This window comes from Microtus pennsylvanicus, chromosome 19 (genome assembly GCF_037038515.1).
Source record: "Microtus pennsylvanicus isolate mMicPen1 chromosome 19, mMicPen1.hap1, whole genome shotgun sequence".
NCBI lineage: Eukaryota > Metazoa > Chordata > Mammalia > Rodentia > Cricetidae > Microtus > Microtus pennsylvanicus.
The window spans coordinates 35,816,298-35,838,332 of NC_134597.1; the positions used below are offsets into that span (position 1 = coordinate 35,816,298).

The 22,035-nt window shown below is 41.4% G+C and overlaps 1 protein-coding gene and 1 pseudogene across 1 annotated transcript; both read left to right on the top strand.

Annotated features, from left to right (window-relative positions):
* Positions 1 to 7,506: 7,506 nt before the first annotated feature.
* Positions 7,507 to 10,234, top strand: LOC142838267 (protein NipSnap homolog 2 pseudogene; annotated as a pseudogene).
* A 3,129-nt stretch (positions 10,235 to 13,363) lies between these two features.
* On the top strand, positions 13,364 to 14,290 carry LOC142838425 (taste receptor type 2 member 41). The gene has a single exon (XM_075953864.1). The coding sequence runs from the start codon at positions 13,364 to 13,366 to the stop codon at positions 14,288 to 14,290; it is 927 nt and encodes a 308-aa protein (XP_075809979.1).
* The last annotated feature ends 7,745 nt before the right edge of the window (positions 14,291 to 22,035 follow it).

Consider the following 22,035-nt stretch of genomic DNA (forward strand, 5'->3'; position numbering starts at 1 on the left):
ACCAAATACAGGGAAGTAAGCTGTAACACAAGAAATGTCCCTGTACAGTGCTGGGGAGTAAAAATATTTGATTTAATCAGTTACTAAGAGAATTCTATTTTTACATTATCACAAAAATGTAAATGAAATTAAAATGGAATAGATACAGTAAAGTGTCTGGATTGTTCCATTATGGTGCTATTCACCCTTTGTTGAACCCAAAAGGTCTGAATAGGCACATATTTCAGGCAAGACCTTTACATTTTTGCTCAGTATTTGAAACCTATAATGTGAGGGTTGTTGTAGAAATTCAGAGAGTAGCCATGGGCTGATTTTACCCATTGTCCCCGTCAGCCTGGGTTTTTCTGACCTGTAACATCATGTCCCAAGCAGCATGTGTTCAGGTAGGTTGGCAACATTTATTATTTGAAACTACTACAGACACATGTTTTATTATCCTAGACAGGCCCAGACACTGTGTTAGTTGGCTGGCTGTCACTTTGGAGATATTTATTATGACTAGTTTATTTTGCATACTTTTGTGTCATTTCAGTGAAATCTCTCTGGTCTATCATACACACAGTGAAGTAGATTTGATGGCTTTGACATAGCAGACAGAGTGTAAGATTTATAGCAGAAAAATATCCAAATCTAATTAGAAGATCTTTGGGTGAGCTTTAAGAACATAGTGGACAATGAGGACTACTGAGAACTCAAGAACAATGGCAATGGGTTTTTGATCCTACTGCACGTACTGGCTTTGGGGGAGCCTAGGCAGTCTGGATGCTCACCTTAGGAGACCTGGAGGGAGGTGGGTGGTCCTTGGACTTCCCACAGGTCAGGGAACCCTGATTGCTCTTCGAGCAGATGAGGGAGGGGGACTTGATCGGGGGAGGGGGAGGGAAATGGGAGGCGGTGGCGGGGAGGAGGCAGAAATCTTTAATAAATAAATAAAAAAATTAAACACATATTTAGAAATGGAACTACCACAATAAATAAAGTGGAAAATTAAAAAAGAAGTCATGTAAATGTTTTGAACATTTTTAAAGCTATTATTATATTGATTCCTAGTACACTACTTGTTGTGAGAATAAACTGATAATGGCGATTAACTGCTTACCATGTTGCACACTTCATAACTGTTATTAAAGTCCAAATGAGGATGATACTTTCCAGTCAAGGTATGCTGGTGCCAATATCCTAAGCATTCTGATAAATGTATTTGCAAAATTACTTTAAAGTTCTTATTTAAATATTAGGGGATAACACAGAGAAAAGGTAATATACTCTTTCTGTTTATTCTTAAAGCTACTCAATGGTTTGCAGTGTGGGCTTCAGATAACTTGCTAAGGAGACTGAATTCATTCTCTGTTGCTACAAAATAGATGACAAGCTCCGTGGTTTGAACAGCACCCACTTATCAGCTCATATTTCTGTAGACCAGTAGTACACTGTGTTCTGCCTGGCCAGAAATGCTGCTCATCTTCCGGGGTTTGGTTTTGATTCTAATCTGAGTCTTGAGTCTTCCTGGCTCACTGATGATGAAGAATGGATTTCCTCAGAGACTGAAGACCTCCTTTTTAAATTGGTTTAAAAGTTTTGACAGTTTCTTACTTGTATATAACGTCTTGTGATCATATTCCCTTATTACATTTTCTTAACAACCCTTTCATGCCTGTTGACTCCTTCCTTCCTCCTTACTTCTCCTCCCCCTCATTTTCACATCTTGGGCATATGGTCATAGTTCCTGTGCATTCATCATCACAATGACTATATCATATTTTGAGTCAATCATTTTTCCGTATTCCTTCCTACCCTCTGGTCCTACAGTCTTCTTTCCCCTCTTCCTCGATGTCCCCTGGGTCTTGGAGCTGGTGAAATAGATATCATATTAAGGGCTGAGAACTCAGCCGTCCCTTATTCTCAGCATCCTTTGTTACATTGGGAGTTTCTGCTTTGTTGGCTGCCTACTGCCAACTGCATTGAAGCCTTCATTTCTGCTTCTTGTCAGGACATTGTAGTCAGTTCTTAGAAACCACTCCTTCTTTGCCACATGGCCCTCATAGACAGCCCACTGTTGGATATTTGACTTACTCCAGGCTAGACGGAGTATGACTTTTCAGCTTCCTATTTTCATCTACTAGAAAACAAACAAACTTAACACCTCTTCCTTTCAGTGCATAAATGACTGGAGTCAAGTGTGCGTTACTGACAGAGTACCACTGGCCTGACTTCAAGCACTCTTATTGGTCTGTCTATGTTTTACCCCATTCCTGAACAATGCTGGGGCATTGTGATAGCATTCTTGTTGAGATCTGGTGTGTTTAGGGGTATGGCTATAAGGAAAATCCTTATGGGGAGTGTTGGCAGGAAGCAATATGGGATGCTGAGAGTTCAGAGCTGGGAGATTTGGGTGTCTACTGAATTGGTCAACCTCACAGTAATCTTTTTGAAAAGTGAATGCTTTGTATTCCTACAAATGTGGTCCTGTGATGGTTTGGAGAGTTTGGGATACTGTAGGCTCAACTGCTAAGTCTAGACTTGAGAAACATGATCATACATGACCTACAGTTAGCAATGAATGCTTCATTAGTAACAACGAAAGTACCCACTGCTAATTTCTTGTCTATTATCTGAGAGACATGTGATGGATTGATTTTGTTGGATAGATGGATAATAAGTGGGCTTTTTTTCCCTGATGAAACACTCAGTGATTGAAGCTCTGAGCAAATGCTCTCCGTAACACTGTCGATTCTATTTTTGTCTCTTCTGTCCAAAAGTTAATCTTTTAATGAATATAATCCTTTGACAAGTATACATGACAGATTCTGGTCACATTCATTCTTCCTCTCCAGATCCTCTCCTCTTCCTCTTCCTCCCAAGTTCCCACCCCAATATGATTGCTTTTTTTTCTCTTGCTGAATTTGAAAGGCACTTTACATTTTTGGTTACAAATTCCTTCTCAGACCTGTGACTTGTAAATGTTTCCTCTCATTATGTGCTTGCTTTTCAGATTGTGATGGTAAAAACACTTTTAGTTTTGATTAAGCCAAATTTATTTTTCTCTTCAGACATTTATAATCTGGTGCTATTGCCAAGAATGCATTTTTCTATCTAGACCCTGAAGACATAGTCTCATGGTTTCTTTTAAGAACTTTATAGCTGTAATTCTCACATTTAGAGCCATGATCTGTTCTGAGTTTTTGAACCATCCTAGCACCATTTTTGAAACTCATTGAATTTTTATGAAAGTCAAAATAGTAATAAATTTAGAGAATTTTAGATAGTGCAGGAGGAGGCATAGTGGTTACAAGTATACATTTGCGGTTATTATTTTATCATTTGTTACACTGTCTGCTTGTTTCTCTTTCCCGCGACTATCTCAGTCATTATACCAATATACCTTGTCTATTATCTGAGAGACATGTGATGGATTGATTTTGTTGGATAAATGGATAATAAGCGGGCTTTTCCCCCCCGATGAAACACTCAGTGATTTAAGCTCTGAGCAAATGCTCTCCGTAACACTGACGAGTCTATTGTATTTGACTGAGTTTTGAAGCCGTCTTAGGGTTTCTGTTGCTGCAGTCAAACACATGACCAAAAAGCAAGTTGGGGAGAAAAGGGTTTATATTTGACCTAAACTGCCATATTGCTGTTCATCATCTAAGGAAGTCAGGACAGGAAATCAAACAGGGCAGGAACCTGGAGGCAGGAGCTGATGCAGAAACGGTGGAGGGGTGCTACTTACTGGAAAGCTAACCTGCCTTCTTGTAGAACCCAAGACCACCAGCTCAGGGATGGCACAACCCACAATGGGCTGCACTATCCCCCATCAACCCAATTAAGAAAATGTCTTTATGGCCAGGTGTTATGGTAGCAATTTCTCAGTTGAGATTTCCTTTTTTCAGATAACTCTAGTTTGTGTGTTAGGTTGACAAGATTAGCCAAGAACATCTTAAAACTTAGAGCATGTTAGCTATATGTTCTTTAGAGATATCATCACAAAGAACATGGTCTATAACCTCTGAATGCAGATCATTTTAGGATCTAGCATAGAACATCTTAGGTATATTTTTTATTCTGATGCTGCTACCCCATCTTTCTGCTTCCTCTTTCCTTTGTTCTGAGTGTAAGCTCAGGATGGAGGAACCTCTCCGAGATTAGTTCCAACTCTCTTTAATATTAGTTGGATCCTTTTGTTTCCAGCCTCTCCAAGCTGAAGGTAAAATACTTACTCCAGCCCCCTTTACAGTCTCCACCAACATTCTTTCCCCAGATGATCTCACCCGGTTTAATAGCTTTAAATACCATGTAAGTGTTGAGTCTCCAAACCTGTTACTCCAGCCTTTGCTGCTCACTGAGATCCAGACTTACATTTCAATTGTCTAGCTCATGTCTCAGCTTAGATATCTAGCAGGAATCTCAAGTGCTATAGGACCAAAACAGGTTGCCACCCACAGACATGTTCTTCTATTCCTTCTCATCTCGGCAAGTGACTCATGAAAGTCTCTCCAGTGATCAAGTTGAAACTTTAGAATTGGTGCTAGTTTTTTTCCCCTTTTCTTACTCCTACAAAATATATCAGGCCAGCATCTTATCATTGCTTTCCTCCTCTCTGGTTTCCACCTGAGGAGAACCTCTGATCTACATGCACAATCCAGACTAGTACCCTCTGACTGTTTTCTCCCACCGTAAAATGCCCTGGATCTGTTATTTACACAACTGTCCAGGAGATTCACTTTAAAAGATAAATTTGATCACATCACTCCTCATTTTAATCCCTCAAATGAATTTCAGTTATACTAGAATAATATCCAAATTCCCAGGACCAAAAATTTTAGTTACATGATGCTAAACATTGACATTTATATAAAGAGCATATACTTGATAACATGAGATCTCTACCAGTTTAGCATTTCCAGATTTGCAAAGGAAGCACAAACGAACAAACAATGAACAAGAAGAACAAAACGGAACAAAAGCCACTGGATTTGGTGAAGAGTAAGTAATTGGTGGAAGTCTGTGGAGTCTCCTCCTGTGGTGTGTGGAGAAAGATGAGAAATTCTTTCTTTTCACTTCAAAAACCTGCAACCGTGAGCATCCATTGTGATATCAACAATGCCCACTGTATTATGTCTTCAGTTGGGAGTCATAACAGATTTGGGGTCTTCATTCTGTCAGAAGGATGTAGAGGGTGCACGGGTTAGTTTTGCCAACCTGATACAAACTGACAAAACCTATCATCTGGGAAGAGGAACCTCAACTGAGAAAAGCGAGTCTAGAAGATAGGCCTGCGGGCAAGTCTGCAATGCAATTTCTGATTAATGATTGATGTGGGTGGGTGCTTCCCATGCAGAGTGCTGCCATCCCTGGGCACATGGTCCTGAGTTAGATAAGAAAGTAGACTGAGCAAGTCATGAAGAGCAAGCCAGTAAGCAGCTCTCCTCCATGGTCTCTGCTTTAGCCTTGAGTTTTTTGCCTTCACTTCCTTCAGTGATGCAGTGTAACCTGTAAGCCAAATAAAACCATCTTCTCTCCAAGTTGCTTTTGGTCATGTTTATCACCACAATAAAAAAAAAAACCATACTAACACATAGGTAAGACCCAAGTTGGCTGTCTCGATTTTGGAGATCACAGGTATAAGTTTCCACATACATTCCACTGAAGTGAATAAGAGACTGACCTACACACAAGCCTGTAGTGTATTTTCTGGATTAACACCTGATGGAGGTGGGCCCACCAGGCAGACAGGGATACCCAATGGGGTCATGATAGGTCATCAATAAATTATGCGAAGGAAACTGGATATACAGGGGTAAAAAGGTCCGGTAGGAAATCTTCAGATCTCCGACAGAAACCCAGGAAGGAGAAGGCTATAACAACTCTTTTCCAGGTCCGGTAAGCACAAAGTCAGGTTTTTGTTCTAGTCCCAGTAACTTCTTCCCGTCCCCTCTCCATTCTCAACATCAGCCCATCCCAGAGTGGTTGAAACTGCCTCTGTGTTGCTACCTGGATTTCATATATCAGGTGGTTTAAGGCCGCTTTATTACTTGGGTTGATCTTCTGATAATCTATGTGACAAAAACGTAAAGAAAAGCTCTGCATTCTGCTTTGGCTTGCGTTCTTTCTCAGAATCAAATTGAAAACAATGGTGAAGGAGAATGCATACAGTGACAGTCAGATAATATTGTAAGAATGAATGTCGGCCCACTGCCAGGCTCTGCTCTCTGCGGCCTCTCCGCTCACACATACAGTCCTGAGAAAATTTCTCCTGACTTCCTCCCCGTCCCTTGGAAGTAAGAAGGAGCAGCTTTCACTCTCCAGCAACCTCCAGGAGTCTTCTTTTATTTTCTTCAAAGAACTGATCAATATTTGAAAACATCTTGTTCGTGAGCTTGATCTTTATCACTTAATCCTCTAGGACTACGGCGGCAGCAAACTCAAGTGCTCAGAGATATGTGCTGAGTGCCAGGGATACAGCTAACATGAGAGGGCGTGTGTGTGGCTCTAGGAGGCCTCCCCTGAATCACAGCAAACACTGCGAACATTTTAGTGAGTAGACAAACAAATAAATGAAAAACAATATAAGAACCACAATAACGACAAGAACACATATCCGGATGATTTTAGTGAAACTGCTCTTTTTATGGTAGATTACTAATTGTCATACAGTGGTAGTAGGGCCTCTGGGTCCAAGTTGTGGTTTGATGGATTCAACCAATAGCAACTGGAAAACACAGCGAAACTATGTCTGTAATGAACATGTAAAGACCTTTCTTTCTCCTCATCGTTATTACCTAAAAATATCCCTGGGATGCCTGTTCTTTTTTGAAGGGAAATGGAAGAGGAGTGGATTTGGGCAAGAGGGGTGGGATAGGGGGAGTGGGAGAAGTGGGGGAGGGGAAACTGTGGCTGGGATGTAGTATATGAGAAGAGTAAAACAACCCTAGCACTTTACTTATGCAGCATTTATATTGAATGAGGCATTATAAGCAATCTAGAGATTCGTAGAGCATATAGGTGTGTCGTAGTGATGTGCACCTTCTAGTCCATTATGTCAAGGGACTGGAGCATCTTGAAGATTTTGGGTCCCATGGGATGTCAAGGAATCAAGCCACATAAATATCATAGGAATATCTCAGTGCCCTCCCCTTATGCTGTGAGAATAAGAGTTTTCCCATTGTTAGTTGGTCTAGTTTCCTCACATGTCTCTTTTGTGAGAAAATCATATTATAACAGAATATGTGAATGCTTAAAAAGCAGCCATAGAAAAAATAAGAACACATTGAAAATATTAAACAGAAAATCTCATAATATAGATTACCTTAAATATGTTTTCACTTTGGAAATATTTTTGGGACAAGATGGCAGATTAAGAGTCATAGCCCAAGCCTTCCCACAAAGTAGTAGTAGCTTCGTCCTGGAAACAGTTGTTCCCAGAGAGCTGCAGAACACAGTAAGCTGCAGCTATGCAGTGGAGCACAGAAGCTACGATGCTGACACAGAAGATAGGGAGCATTAAACATGTGTGACCCTTTCCAGCAATCATCACAGCTCAATGCGGGAAAGAGATATTCAGCTGCAGCGGCCCCACCAGTGAAAGGTGAGAAGGAGGTCCCTGCTGGCCTTCACTGCTGATTTGAGCAGCCTTGCACTCTGAGACGCCCTTAGCTCTTTCCATTGAGGTTACCTGCAGTTTTCATCAACCCCAGGCTCAACTGGTGGAGTTGCCGGAGTTCTGCAGTTCCTTTGCTCCAGGGCCAGAGGCATTACATCACCTGGAGCTAAAGCCACCATTGTCCTCCTCATACGTAGAGGGCGATGTTCCATTAAGCCTGTGACTTCATACTTACACACACTTTAAAATTTGTGCTTTTGTTTTTGACACAGGGTCTTATGTAGCTCAAGCAGACTTTGAACTTCCTGTATAGCTGTGGATGATTGTGGACTCCCGAATCTCCTGCCTCTACCTTCCAAGTGCTGGGATTACAGGTATTAGCCACCATGTCTGGCTTGGTTTTTCAATGTTCATTTTTGTTTTTGTGGTTTCTTTGAAACTCAAGTTTGTAGAATCTAGGAAAGATAATTCCTTCTTTGAGTATACAGAAATCACACCCAAGATTATATGAATATAAAAAAAAATCAAGGGAACACAACACTAAAGGAAAACAATAAATTTCCAGTAACCATTCCAAAAGAATGTGTAGATTATGGTGCTGGAATGAAAGCAAGAGCATAGGCAATGAGACACAGCAGAGAGCTCAGATACAAGTTTACACAGTGTGGTCAACTGAATTTTCACTAGAGTGCCAAGGATATGCGGCGGGGAAAAGATGATTTCTTAAATAATAATGCTGGGGAAAGTGGGGAAACTGGATATTCATAGGTATAAGTGTAAAGCCAATCCCCTATATTACACAACACGCAAAAATGGCTTAACATAGGTTAAACACCTAAGTGTAAGTTCTTAAATCATAAAACTCTAAGTGAAGACAGTAGACTACTTCCTGACATTGATGTGGGCACTGAGCTTTAAGACATGATCCAAATAGAGAAAGAGGGTTGTAGCAGACTTGAAAGTTCATGAACAGAAAGAAAACACTCAACCCAGTGGAAAAGATAAGTTTTCTTCAGGCATACAAACATTGCACAGAAGGTTATATGGGACATGGAAGATCAAAGAAACATAAAACAGAAGGGACACAATAATTCTCCAGTAACTAGCCCAAAAGAATGCAAACAACACGGTGCTGGAACAAAAGCAGACTTATAGACCTAGGAGACATAGCCGAGAGCTCAGATGCAAGCTCGCACACATGCAGATCACTGAACTTTTACTCAGGTGCCAATAACATGCACTGTGGAAAGAATTTTTTTTTCACCGAGAAAGAAGAATATCACAAGGGAATTACACAGATCAATAGCGAAATCATCCCCAAGCTACTTGATTTAAATGTAAACAAAGGATCCGAGGAGATGATAGTCTTCAAAAGTGGCATACAGACAAGACATGTGCAGAGATGTGCTCAGTGCCACGAGCTTCAGAGAAATGCAAATCCAAACCACGAAGAGGCATTACCTCACTCCTGTTAGTGGCTACCAAAAGGAGATAAATGTTGGGAGGAGGTAGAGAAAACAAGTCCCTGTATGCATTGGTTGGAATGTGAGTTGGCCCAGCAACTTTGGTAAATAATATGGATGTTAGAGAAAAAGAAAGAGAGATAGATAAAGAGAAAGAAGAAGAAACCCAAATAGAACTACTTTATTATTCAACAGTCCCATTCCTGGGCTTATGTTATAACTTAGTCTAATACAGTCCTTCCTACAAGAGTGAGAACACGCATGAGAAAAAGTGTCAGCTGCAGTAGCCAAGACATGGAGACAAAATAAGAAGTGCTAATAAGTAAATTGGTAAAGAAAGCATGGTACATGACCCCTGTAGAATATTATTCAGCCTTAAAAATGAAATAAATAATGGGTAATATTGTCAACGGCAGCACCCAGGCAGTAGAAGCTTCAGGCTTTGGAGCAAGATGATCAAGTCCTGTTTGCTTGAGGGGGCCCGCTGTGGCTTCAGAGAGTGACATCTTCAAGTCACAGACCTCCAGAAGACAGCTGGCTAAAATCCTTATCTGTCAGAAAGGTTGATCTGAGGAAAGGTCATGGCTAACTGCCTAGCCTAAAAAGGAGACAAGCAATCTGCACAAGCTACAGTGTCACAGTGTTAAGCAAGAATGCCTGGACACATACAACAAAATTTGTCAAGAAATGTTATCTCAGATCCAAGAAGACAGCTTCGTAGGGACGTGGAACACATGGTGTGGCCAGCAGGATCAAGCTGTCCATCTATGGATATTTCAAGGAAGTTATCCAGCTGTTACAGAGGTTGTGAAGAAACTCAAGGAAAAGCAGGAATTTGTAAATCTCCATGAGGCCAGAAGTGACCTCTTCTCTACAGGAGGAATCGAATTGGCTGCTGTTGGAGATCAGTTTTGGAAAGAGCGGGACCCAATACGTATGAACTCAGGTCCTACTAACTCTGACCAGGAGCAATGATTGAATGGGGGCGATTACTGCTTATAAAAGATCTGCAGATCAAAGAAAAACATACAGAAGGCAGCATGGCTGGGAGGGATTTGTGTACTACATGGTCACACTCATTCAGAAAGTAGAGTCCAGAATCATGATCCTGCTCAAGACCCTCGAGTTTCTATGTGACCATACAGCTCTCCATGAAGAATGTATGTCATGAATTCATCTCAGCCATTCATCAAGTGAAAAAAGAAACCGAGGTCTTCCCTCAATGAGGTGATGGGACAGACTTAGCTGACTTCCCCAGGGACAACCTTACCTTCCCCTTTGAGCAAATGGGGGTGGCATGTGAAAAGTGGGGGAAGCAAGAGGAGAGGAGGGAGGGGAAACTGGGATTGGTATGCAAAAATAAATAAGTAAAGAAATAAAGAAAGAAACTGAGGTGTAAACTGCTGTACATAGATTATAAGATCTTTTTTCCTTATAATTTACGTAACTATGAAGGAACATTCAGAGGATTGGACTAAGTGGAGCACTCTGCAGCATCCATGCTTACCAAATGTCCCTTAGCCTCCAGCCTTTCAGGAACCTGGGTGTGGTAACTTGGCACTCAGGAAACCGAGGCAGGAGAATTACAATTAAGTCTTAGGCCAATCTGGGCTATGTGGAGAATTTCAGACTAACTTGGACCCCTGGCTTCCATAGTAAGACCCTGTCTCAAAAACCAAAGTTAAAATTCAAATCATCCATGAGTAAAATTTTACCTATGAAAAAGAATCAGCTATTTTTTTTTCTATCAAAAAGAAAAATCTGTCAGGGTTCCCTGCCCTGTGGTAAGTCCTAGGTCCTCCCCCCTCCAGGAGGGGGAGAAGAGTGGGAGGAGGGGGAGGGAAATGGGAGGATGGGAGGAGGTAGAAATTTGTTTTTTTTCTTTTCTTTATTCTTTTATCAATAAAAAATTAAAAAAAAAGAAAAATCTGTTTTATGTTGACAGATTTCTCTAAATTTCCTTCCTTCAGGAAGAAATACAAATGTTTCCTGAGCAATTTTTCTGAAACTCAAACTAGGAAAAAATTGTTAAGTGTACCCAATGGTTATGTTTGTAACTTTTGATCACCCTGAGATGGGAGGGTATTCATGGTGTACCTGATCAGAAAGGCAGTCTCCACCAGGCACAGCGTCCTGAGGGGTTGGCACGAACCAGTGTACCAATTGTGATTTTGGAATAAAAACTTCAAATAGTATTAATTTTATTTGTTGTACTTTTTAAAATAAAACCAGTAACTCTTGGAAAAGAGCTTTTGTTTTGAAAGTCAATGTTTGTGATGTCTAATCTCTGGTTCTACTTTGGTAAGCTCACAGCAGACACTTCTAAGATCTTGTATGAAGGGCAGTGCATCCTGGGTCTAAGTTGGCATAAAGCTTCAAATACTGTCTGTCTCTGTTTGGTTTTTTAATATAGTGTGCCAATTTTGTGGCTGTTATCATGTGGAAGTCCCATTGAACTAGAAAATTAAGTCTGCTCTACAAATTGACATGTGTAAATAAAGTATGACTAAATCCCCAATCAGATGTCTAATTTTTAACATGTTTTGTTTAAAAACATTTTGATTAAAAAAGAAACATTGAAACTCAAAACAAAACACAAATGAGCTTTATGCTCTCAAGGACATGAAACTAAGCAAAAAGTTCTAGACATAGACATATTCTGCAGGACTTCACATGTGGGAGTTAAAATAACCAAACTTGCAGAAGTCAAGAGTAGAGTGATGTTGCCAGGGATCTAGGATGAGGGGATGGATGGAGAGATGTTGGTCATGGGGTACCACATTCCAGCTATGCTAAACAGTTCAGTCCTGGAGGCTAAATGGACAGACATGTGCCAGCAGCTGTTCATACCAAAGGATGCACTTGCAATTTGCTGAAGGAGTAGATCTTATGTGTCTTTGGCACACATAAAAGTAATTGAAAAATGTAGCTCTCTGAGATGACAGGCATGTTAAAGTAACTTGACTTTCTACTCTCTAAGGTTGGTACTAGTAGACAGGGCCTCACTTGTGTCTTCTAAACTGTGGTAAACAAATCTAAGGTGGCTTTCAGAACACCAACCCTGACTTTTGCAACTCTGTGGATTACTCACTTTCCCAGTTGATAAGAGTTGTGTCTTGATTCTAAACAAAGGAGTCCAACATGCTGTGCCATCTGTGACAGAGCTGTGTGTTTTCAGTCAATAATTCTAGAAGTGTATTGTTTGTGTCTTGCTCATACTGCACCCTGCTGGTCTAATGAAGTCACTGGCCATAAATAACTCACTTGGCAAAGACTGGGGACAGCTTCTGTCTCAATCTTTGTGGGACCTAAATGCATTCCCACCAATATCCAGGAGGAAACAAATGCACTCAGTCCTGCAAACCACAAAGAAATGTATTCCCTCCCTGAAAAGAGAGCAGTTAGATGGTTATAAATTACTTATACCATAGTGGTCATGGGAGATTTAAATGGAGGTTTGGGTAGAAAGGTAGACTGAGGTGTTGACCTTGAAGGGGCAGCTTCATGAATGACGGAAGATGTATGGCAGAGAAACTCAGCTAAGACTGATTTTTTTAGTGTTACCATTTTTTTTCCTAGATATCTGCCTGTACTGGATGTCTATGCATTTATTTATGTACACATCTATCTATCTATCTATCTATCTATCTATCTATCTATCTATCTATCTATCTATCTATCTATCTATCTATCTATCTATCTATCTATCTATCTATCTATCTTCTATCTATCATCTATCTATCTCTATCTATCTATCTATCTATCTATCTATCTATCTATCTATCTATCTATCTATCTATCTATCTACCTACCTACCTATCATCTATCTCTATCTATCTATCTATCTATCTATCTATCTATCTATCTATCTATCTATCTATCTATCTATCTATATCTATCTATCTATCTATCTATCATCTACACCTAATAGGAAGATGTGTGATCACATATGATCCAATGATGAGATAAGAAGGATGAAACTCACTTACCAAGACTAAAAACCCTCTGCATATATGCTATTCCAAGCGTGGTAGCATGTAGGCAAAATCGGAGAAGGCAAATCATGAGCAGCTGGTTCCCCATGGTACCCAAGCCCAGGGGATATTTGCATTATATATGAGTCAAGAGCACACCTTTTATCTATGGCTTGAGCACTCTTCCCATTGAAGTTCTTGCTCAGATGCAGAACCCATCCATTCATCCTACATCTCCAGAAGGGAGTGCGAGGGACTGTGGGTAGTAGCAAGGAGGAGGCCAGGAACCAGGGCCACCACCTGTGGTGACTGGAGGAAGGGCTGACATGCTATCAGCACTGACAGTTTTCTTTATGCTGATCTTTGTCCTGCTTTGTTTCCTAGGGATCCTGGCCAATGGATTCATTGTGTTGATGCTGAGCAGGGAATGGCTACGGCGCGGTAGGCTGCCCCCCTTGGACATGATCCTCCTCAGTTTGGGCACCTCCCGATTCTGCCAGCAGTGTGTTGGGCTTGTGAACAGTCTCTACTACTTCCTCTACCTGGTTGAATACTCCAGGGGTCTTGCCCGGCAGCTCATTGGTCTTCACTGGGACTTCTTGAACTCAGCCACTTTCTGGTTTGGCACCTGGCTCAGCGTCCTGTTCTGTATCAAGATTGCTAACTTCTCGCATCCTGCCTTCCTGTGGTTGAAGTGGAGGCTGCCGGGATTGGTGCCCCGGCTCCTTCTGGGCTCTATCCTGGTGTCCTTCATTGTAACTCTGCTGTTCTTTTGGGGAAACCAGTCTGCATACCAGGCATTCTTAAGAAGAAAAATTTCTGGGAACACAACCTTTAAGGAGTGGAACCGAAGGCTGGAAATCGACTATTTTATGCCTCTGAAGCTCGTCACCATGTCCATTCCTTGCTCTCTCTTTCTGGTCTCAATATTGATGTTGATTAAGTCTCTCAGGAGACATACACAAAGAATGCAGCACAATGCCCACAGCATGCAGGATCCCAGGGCCCAGGCTCACAGCAGAGCGCTGAAGTCACTCGTCTCCTTCCTGGTTCTTTATGCACTGTCGTTTGTGTCCATGGTCGTGGATGCTACAGTCGTCATCTCCTCAGATAACATGTGGTACTGGCCCTGGCAAATTATACTTTACTTGTGCATGTCTGTACATCCATTCATCCTCATCACCAATAATCTTAGGTTTCGAGGCACATTCAGGCAGCTACTCCTGTTGGCCAGGGGTTTCTGGGTGGCTTAGAAGGCATGGTCTCTTTACGGAGACCCCTTGAGGAGAGTCAGGTGAGGTTAACCAACCTTGAAGTGAACTCACTAACATGAAAATGTCTGCGTAGGCAGACATGAGGGTCACACCGTGGGCTTCCCTCCTTGGGAAAGCCGAGAAGAAAACACAAGGACTCAGCATTCTTCCTTACCATGGGAATTATGAAAATGAAGATTCTGAATCCTGAGCAGCCAGTATTGACTTAAAGTGCAAAATGCAATTATGTTCTGTTGCTTTTGTGTCTTTTATTCCTTTGTTGCTGATTGTTACTTTAGGTAAAAGTCTTGATCAACTGGATCACCTCATCTTGGCTGGCTATTTGGGAGTTAAGGAAAAGATGTTGTGTCTCAGCTGAACTGGGATGTAGCTGTGCATGGAAAGCAACAGTGTTCTTGAGGGCTGAGCAGCAGTCTGTATGGGAACTCCAAGGAACAGGTGGCTGTGGCCACAGTGGTCTGGGCTAGGAGTTCTGATCCCTTTCCACCCTATGGAAGTTATTTTCTCTTGCCAATTTTGGAAAGTTTGGCTTTGGTTTTGGGACAATTACTGGGGAAATTCTTGCTGCTACTGTTTTATTTCTCATTACTATTTCCCCTCTCTGGCCTTGAATTTTTTCCTCTTTGCAGCTTCCCCTGATCACTATTTCTTTCAAAAAAGAACAATGTGGTTGCCTCATTTTCCTGTCTTAGGGAACCTTTTTACTTCCTTCAAGCAAATGTTACAAACACACATCTGCACTGCATAAATATGTTCTTTTTAGTCAGAAAAACAGACCCAAGAATCTCACTTTTTTACATGCAAATGCAATTTTTAAAAATCACTGAGTACATGTCCCAAATATGATTTAAAAATGAACTTGCTCCAATTATTATACAAATGGTTTGAAAGGTAATTTTGGGAAAAAATATGGTTAGACATGGGTGTTTGTAAGACAGAATGAAAAACTCTTGGTAGTCTATGCCAGCTCATTGCTCTTGCTTTACCCCTTTGTAACCATTTTGTTGTTTTCTCTCTGGCTCTGGCTCTCTACCCCCCCCCCCCGCATTGGGTGAAGTGTAATATGTGATTCAAATTGACATTTATAATTAAGTTTGGAATAACAGAACTTGTGGTTTCCAACACTCTTATCTGCCGTGTGGAAACAGCGATATTTGATGAATGAAAATGGCGAGACTGATGCCTGCGTGTGTATTCATTGTTATTCAGGAAATTCTGCCATTTAGGAAAGAAGAACTTTTGCTTAAAAGCTTCTATATGCAAATTTCAGAAACCAGTTTACAACTGGATTCCTGACAGAGAGAAGTTGCATTCTCCCCTGAGTAAAAACACTTGCCCCGTTTCAGGGTACATGGGACTAAGTGAGCACGGGCTGCGGACTGTAGTGTGGAAGTAAGTGGTTCTGCATGCTAAATTTAGACATTTCTATGGGTAATACATTGACACGATTAAGAACTCAAACTGTATTGACAAGTGTATTTGGAAAATCTCCCTTCTACCTATCCTGTTGGGGGCCACTTTGAGCAGTTTTACGTGTGTGCTTCTAGAACTATTTTATTCTGTCTTAATACCGACATAAGGAAGCAGTCATTGACTTACACTCTGGTAACTCCACACTCCTAACCAAATGACTTACTCACTACGTGGTCTCTGTGTCTTTCCATGCAAATAGTTGTGTAATCCATGTGTTGCTCAGCTCCTCGCTCCCCACTTCACAGTGTATCTCAGAGGTCTGCTTATGTGGGCACACATTAAGCCTTCTCACTTTGTTTGCGTGGTATAGGTGGAACATGCATTCATCAGTCACCTGTCAGTGGTCATCAAAGTCATTTCTTATCTTTAGGTATTATGACAATATAGGGACTGAGGATCTGGGTCATCAGATAAGAGGCTTTGCTCTGCAAGCGTGAGGGCCTAAATTTGAATTCTCAGCATCACCAAAAAAACTGGGTATAGCTGTGCTTGCCTGTAACCATGGCACTGGCGAATGGAGACCAATAGATCTGAGAAAGCCTAAAAGGTAAGCCAGCCTGGGCCAAAAGGAGAGCTTCTGGTTTAGCAAGATTATCTCAAGGGTGAGGCAATGAAACGGGTAGACGCATGATATCTTGCTCTGGCTTTTGTATGCTCTGAACACATGAGCGTGTATACCTGTATACGCATGTGCTTGCATCACATAGTACTCCACAAGAAATATGCATGCACACACACACATAACACACACACACACACACACACACACACACACACACACACACACACTAATTTCACATGTGTTCACAGTAACCATAGACTAAACTCTATGAAATGGGCTTTGTTGAATGGTATATACCTTTCAACTTTTTGCTAAAAATTGCGCTCCCTGGGTTTGCCACAATTTACTTTCTCACCACCAGGCAGCTTATTTTCACACTTTTTATTTTTGGCCAACCTGTTAGTTAAAAAAAAAAAGATGTATTATATGTTTATAATTTCTATGATTCCTTATGATAGGATTGGTGTTATCTTGCATGTAGAAATCAGTTCTTCCTTTGTCACATGTAATTTAAATTTTTTGCTTGATTTTAACAAAAACTTAAAAATACTCACTATGAGGAATTTCATAGGAATTTCATAGGAAATTAAAAATATAATTGTGAGGTTTTTTTTTTCCATACAGGGTTTCTCTATGTGATAGTCTGACTGTCCTGAAACTAACTTTATAGACCAGGCTGGCCCCAAATTCACAGAGATCCATCTGCCTTGCCCGCCTAGTGCTAGTCAAAAGGCGTGTGCTACCACTGCCCAATTTTTGTTTGCCTGGTTTTTGTTCTTGGTGTTTGAGTGTTTTAACTGTTAAAAGTGCCGATCTTTGAGCCAGGCAGTGTTGGCACGTGCCTTTAATTCCAACACTTGGGAGGCAGAGACAGGGGTATCTGAGTTTGAGGCCAGCCTGGTCTACAGAGCAAGTTCCAAGACAGTCAGGGCTACACAGAGAAACCCGTTTCTAAAACAAAAACAAACCAACCAACCAACAAAAACAAACAACGAAAAAGGAAGATCCTCAATGTCAGTGGAAATGCATAATCTAAGTGTAATTAACCCCTTGTGTCTCAGTTTCTTGGTATGTTAAGTGGAGTAGCTACCTTCTAATAGTTGTAAGGGTTGAAACACACACAACACAACATGATGTAAGGAGTACTCATGATGGTTTAAGCATAATTGTAATAGCTCATAAGTAATGTTGTTATCTTCTGGACCTGCGTCAGTGTGAGAAGGTGGAGCACAAGGAGCACATTTTCTGGCCATGGGCAAAGACTTCCCCTGACTCTAATCATTTGTCCCCATTTTGCTCACAGTTTTCCACTTGTCCCCTTGTCACACGGGACAGCACTGTATGTGTGTGTGTGTGTGTGTGTGTGTGTGTGTGTGTGTGTTTGCATGGTGTAGAAAACTACTACGGTAGGTAAGAAGCTTCTGGAGAGGGAGTCTGACATGGTTGCATGCTTGGAATTCACCACAAGGCTACTTGTGGGTGTGGCTCTAATAGAAAACTTCACCCAAGCAGTATTTTAATGTCAGTTAATGGAAGTGAAATAAAGGATCTAAGTGAGATTTTATCTTTGAAGGGGGGAAAAATTGGGAGTTTCCAAATGTGGCTATTTCTCCCCCCCCCCCCCCCTAAAATTAGATTGTACCAATGGGAAATCAGGTGTTTGGATAGGTTCTGTGATAGGATGGCACTATCCATTGCCTGTCCCCAAAGGTCTGTTTACACTTTTTACAGCCCCTACCTCACCAGCAGCAAATACCAGAGACCCTTGGTGAAGCGCCATGCTTTTTTTTTCTTGTTTGTTTGTATTTGACGAGGTCTTTCTGCACAGCCCTGGTTTGCTTAGAATTCACCAGATAGATAAAGCTAACCTTGAGCTCAGAGATTTGCCTGACTCTGCCTCTGCCTCTAGAGTGCTGTGATTGAAGGCAACAGACACTGATAAAGATTTTATAAAAGACAGTCTATAAAATAGAAAAGCGTGCTCTTACAGAATGATCTATTCATTATTTGATAACTGGTTCAGTTAAACTTTTAACTATGCATATGAAGGCAACACCTGTGTCAGGGGTAATGCGGGGAATCACAGGTGCAGCCTCCTCCTCAGGGAATCAGCAATCTCGTGGGAGTCAGGAATTACCTGTCTGACGAGTAATCACATTGTTACACATTGGGAAAAGTGCCTGGAAGGGAAAGCACAGGGCCTGTCAGTGTCTACAGTGGGAAGACGTGGCTTTATATGGCAGAGACTCAGGGAGAGACCGCCATCAAGGAACAGTTCCCTAATGAGGTGATAAGTGTGAGTGAGATTAACATTTAGAAACGTAATTCCAGGAGCAGACACCCCCCCCCCCCAAATCTATCAGTAGCTCCAGCTCAGATTCCCTGCTTTCTGTGGTGGGATTCCCAGTGGGGGGCTATTTGGAATGGAAATTGCTGAATGGGAGATTTTATTTTGGACAGCAGTTTGGGTTTGTGTTGCCCTGGAGAAGCAGGGGCATTCTGCTGTTTATGAGTTGATCAGGCCTCTTAAGAAAGGCCATTTGCTTTCTTCTTGTCGCTAAGAGATTCTGTAAATACTCTTAAATCGAGCCCCTGATGCATGCCCCCTCACTACTCTTCAGAGGACTGAGTTCTTGCTTATTTGATGACCATGGATGCTGAGTTTTGTTCTCGGGGCTGTCATATATTGACTTATTCTCCTTAAAAATGCTCTGAACTCTTGTTGAGGCTAGCAGCTGGTGAGATTCAGCCTCCTGTGTGCATCACCATCAGAAAAGCAGGTTTCTCATACCAGCCTCACCTGGATGGGACTTTTTTAGGCAGGAGTTGCCCTTCTGAAGCGTGGCATGAGGTCAGATATGGTGGCTCTCACAGATGACAGGAAAAACATAGCAGTTCTGTTTCTTTCTGCTCAGTTTTCAGAGTGCTAACCACTGTGTGATGTCTCCTGATATTAACAAAACAAAAGAAAAACCGAGGCTGGAAAGTGGAAGGCACTTTGTGGATAGTGGTACCTTTGCTTCAGTTCTCAGTATCAATATTTCATTTTATTTCCAACATTTTTTACACTCTGAATAACTTTAGACTGTTTGTTCACTGTTGGGTCCAGGGGGTTGCACAAAAATAGGCATAGACCACCAAAGTCTAATAAACCAGAAGCAAACTTTATTCCAGAAACCAGAATCCAGGAAAAAATAAAAAAAATAAAATAAAAAATCTCCATGGGGCACAAAAAGCTTATCAGCTAGCTGAGACCACAGCCAGAGATTGATTTTGTAAGACTGTGGCAAAAGGCTGGTGTTTGAACCCACCTTTTTATAGTACGGGCACCAAGCATTAGGTCTGAACAAAGGAATTTTACAATCTCAAGGTAAAACTCAGATACAGATAGTCTTACTTTACAATCTCCATAAACAGTTTTTTTTTTAGTTAAACTAGTGTTTGTACTTAATCTATTGTCTTTCTTGGTACTTTCAGGTGGTGTTTACTGAAGCCCCGTGCTCTCCCTGTTGATGCTGCCAGTTTCACATAGCAGAAATAATGCATAACCCAGAGGTCATATATCTATCTCCTAAAAGTTGACTCAGCTCGTATCCGTAGGCTAGCTTCCAGTTTACAGAGAGATGCTTTGGCCTTGTAAACAGAGCTATGGGTTGTAAAGCGGAGTAACCCACGTAATAGTTAATCCTCATGCTGCCGAGAAAGCTGCTGACAGTCTGTTTCCATTCTCCTAGACTTACAACTTTATATTTCTTTATTTCTACATTCTTATTTTTAGAATCTACATTTTTACAGTCCTATTCTTGGACCCTTCCTTCACCAGTATTTTGGTCTCTGAACTCTTCCCTACACCCCATGCAGTCTATAAAGTCCACCGTAGTTATGGGAAGTGAAATCATAAATATTGTTTTATTTATTCCTTCCTCATAAGAGTGGGATAAAGATTCGCCAGGCTAATGATGGGACACAATGCATCATTTGTTCTGTCCCTGTATGTCCCGCAGACATGGAGGAAGACAACTTTTAGTTACTGTGGTAGATGTGGTTGTCTCATATCAAAGCCTCTGCAATGTGATCATCTTTTATAATGTAAAATTCTTTGGCTTTATTTTCCAAGATCTACATGTATAGCCCTTCTGCAGCTCTGGTTCCTTCCTGTAACTCCTCAGGATGAGATCGTTACCAGACTGGTTTACGGACATCTCATCAGAGCCTTCCTAGTTTTCTGTCTCCTCACCTGGGTCATGCCACAGGAGCAACCATCTCCCTGCACTCAGTCATCTACTGAAGTCGACCATTTCCCAAGACTCACCTGTTTCTCTCCTCTAATTCCATTTCAAACCCCAGGGATTTCTTATCTCTCTAATGGAACTGCATTAGCTTCTGAGCTTTTCTATCTGTGTCTTGTTTGACCATTAACTGATACTGTAAAACTGTACTTCTGGTATTGCAGGATTATGTTGGCATTCAGTTTCATTTATTTATTTTGACATTAATCTCTTATCTCTCCTCATTACTCTCCAGGCTGTGGGAGGATGTGTTTCTTGCAGCACCTGACACTGGATGTTGCATTCACTGGAGTTTGATGTGGTATTCGTTTCTAAGACTGTGTGGTAGCCCAGCTCCTGGGATTCTTGCAACACACAGGAGGGAGGTTGTAACAATAGTGGTGATGACAGGAGCCAGGGTTAGACCAAAAAAAAGTATTTGTTAAATGTAGAATTTGTTTGATTGATTGATTGCGGATGGAGAACTTGGTATTCAGGGCAATGACAAAAAAGATGAGGGAAATTATCCTGATGTTCACTGAGTCAGCAAATATGTGCATTGAATTTCTGGAAGGCATAAACTGCTTTTGAATCTTATTAGGGAAAGAGCAGAACTATAAAAAAAGATTCCAAAGCACATGCTATTATTATTCAGACCTTCAAAATCAGAGTATACTCTCCAACACCCCCACCCACACATACACACACTTTTTTGGGGGGAGTTATGCTTTTTTTTTTTTGGCCTTAGTATAAACTGTTCTGTTCCAGGGTCAGGCCCTTCCTTTCTACTCGTGAATTCTCTATACCTGAGTTCTTACTCCAGCAATTGACTGGCAGCATCATTATTCTGTTGCCCTGCATGACAACTGTGTGTGTGTGTGTGTGTGTGTGTGTGTGTGAGAGAGAGAGAGAGAGAGAGAGAGAGAGAGAGAGAGAGTGAGAGAGAGAGAGAGAGAGAGCGAGCTGTGCCTTGACCATAGGGTTCAACACATTGTGTCCACCGATGGACATACATGTAGTGTTTGCTAATTCCATGGCAGAATTAGCCAGACCCACAAGACAAAAGATACCCAAACCATCAGGTCACAGGAAATGTTGGAGTCATCATTACTGAGTAATGTGGCAGGTAGTGTGTGTGTGTCTGTGACGGATGGATATGTAGCAGGAACTTGGTCTCACCAAGAGTGAGTAAGAAGTTCTAGGTTTTCCGTAGGAAATCCACGAGGAAGAGTGGCCTCATCCGGGGAATTTCTCTGGAGGTGTAGTGGACAACCACTACTAACAGGTGGCAGAGGAAAGACGTGAGAAGATAAGAGTTGAGGGTACAGAAGGAGGGTGAGCACGGCTAGCAGGTTGGTGACTCTAAAGAGGACAAAGAGTAATCTAGTTTGGATGTGCTTGTTTCTGGAGTAATGTATTGG

Excerpts from the sequence above, each read along its gene's own strand:
- LOC142838425 (XM_075953864.1), top strand. The coding sequence starts at position 13,364 with ATGCTATCAGCACTGACAGTTTTCTTTATGCTGATCTTTGTCCTGCTT.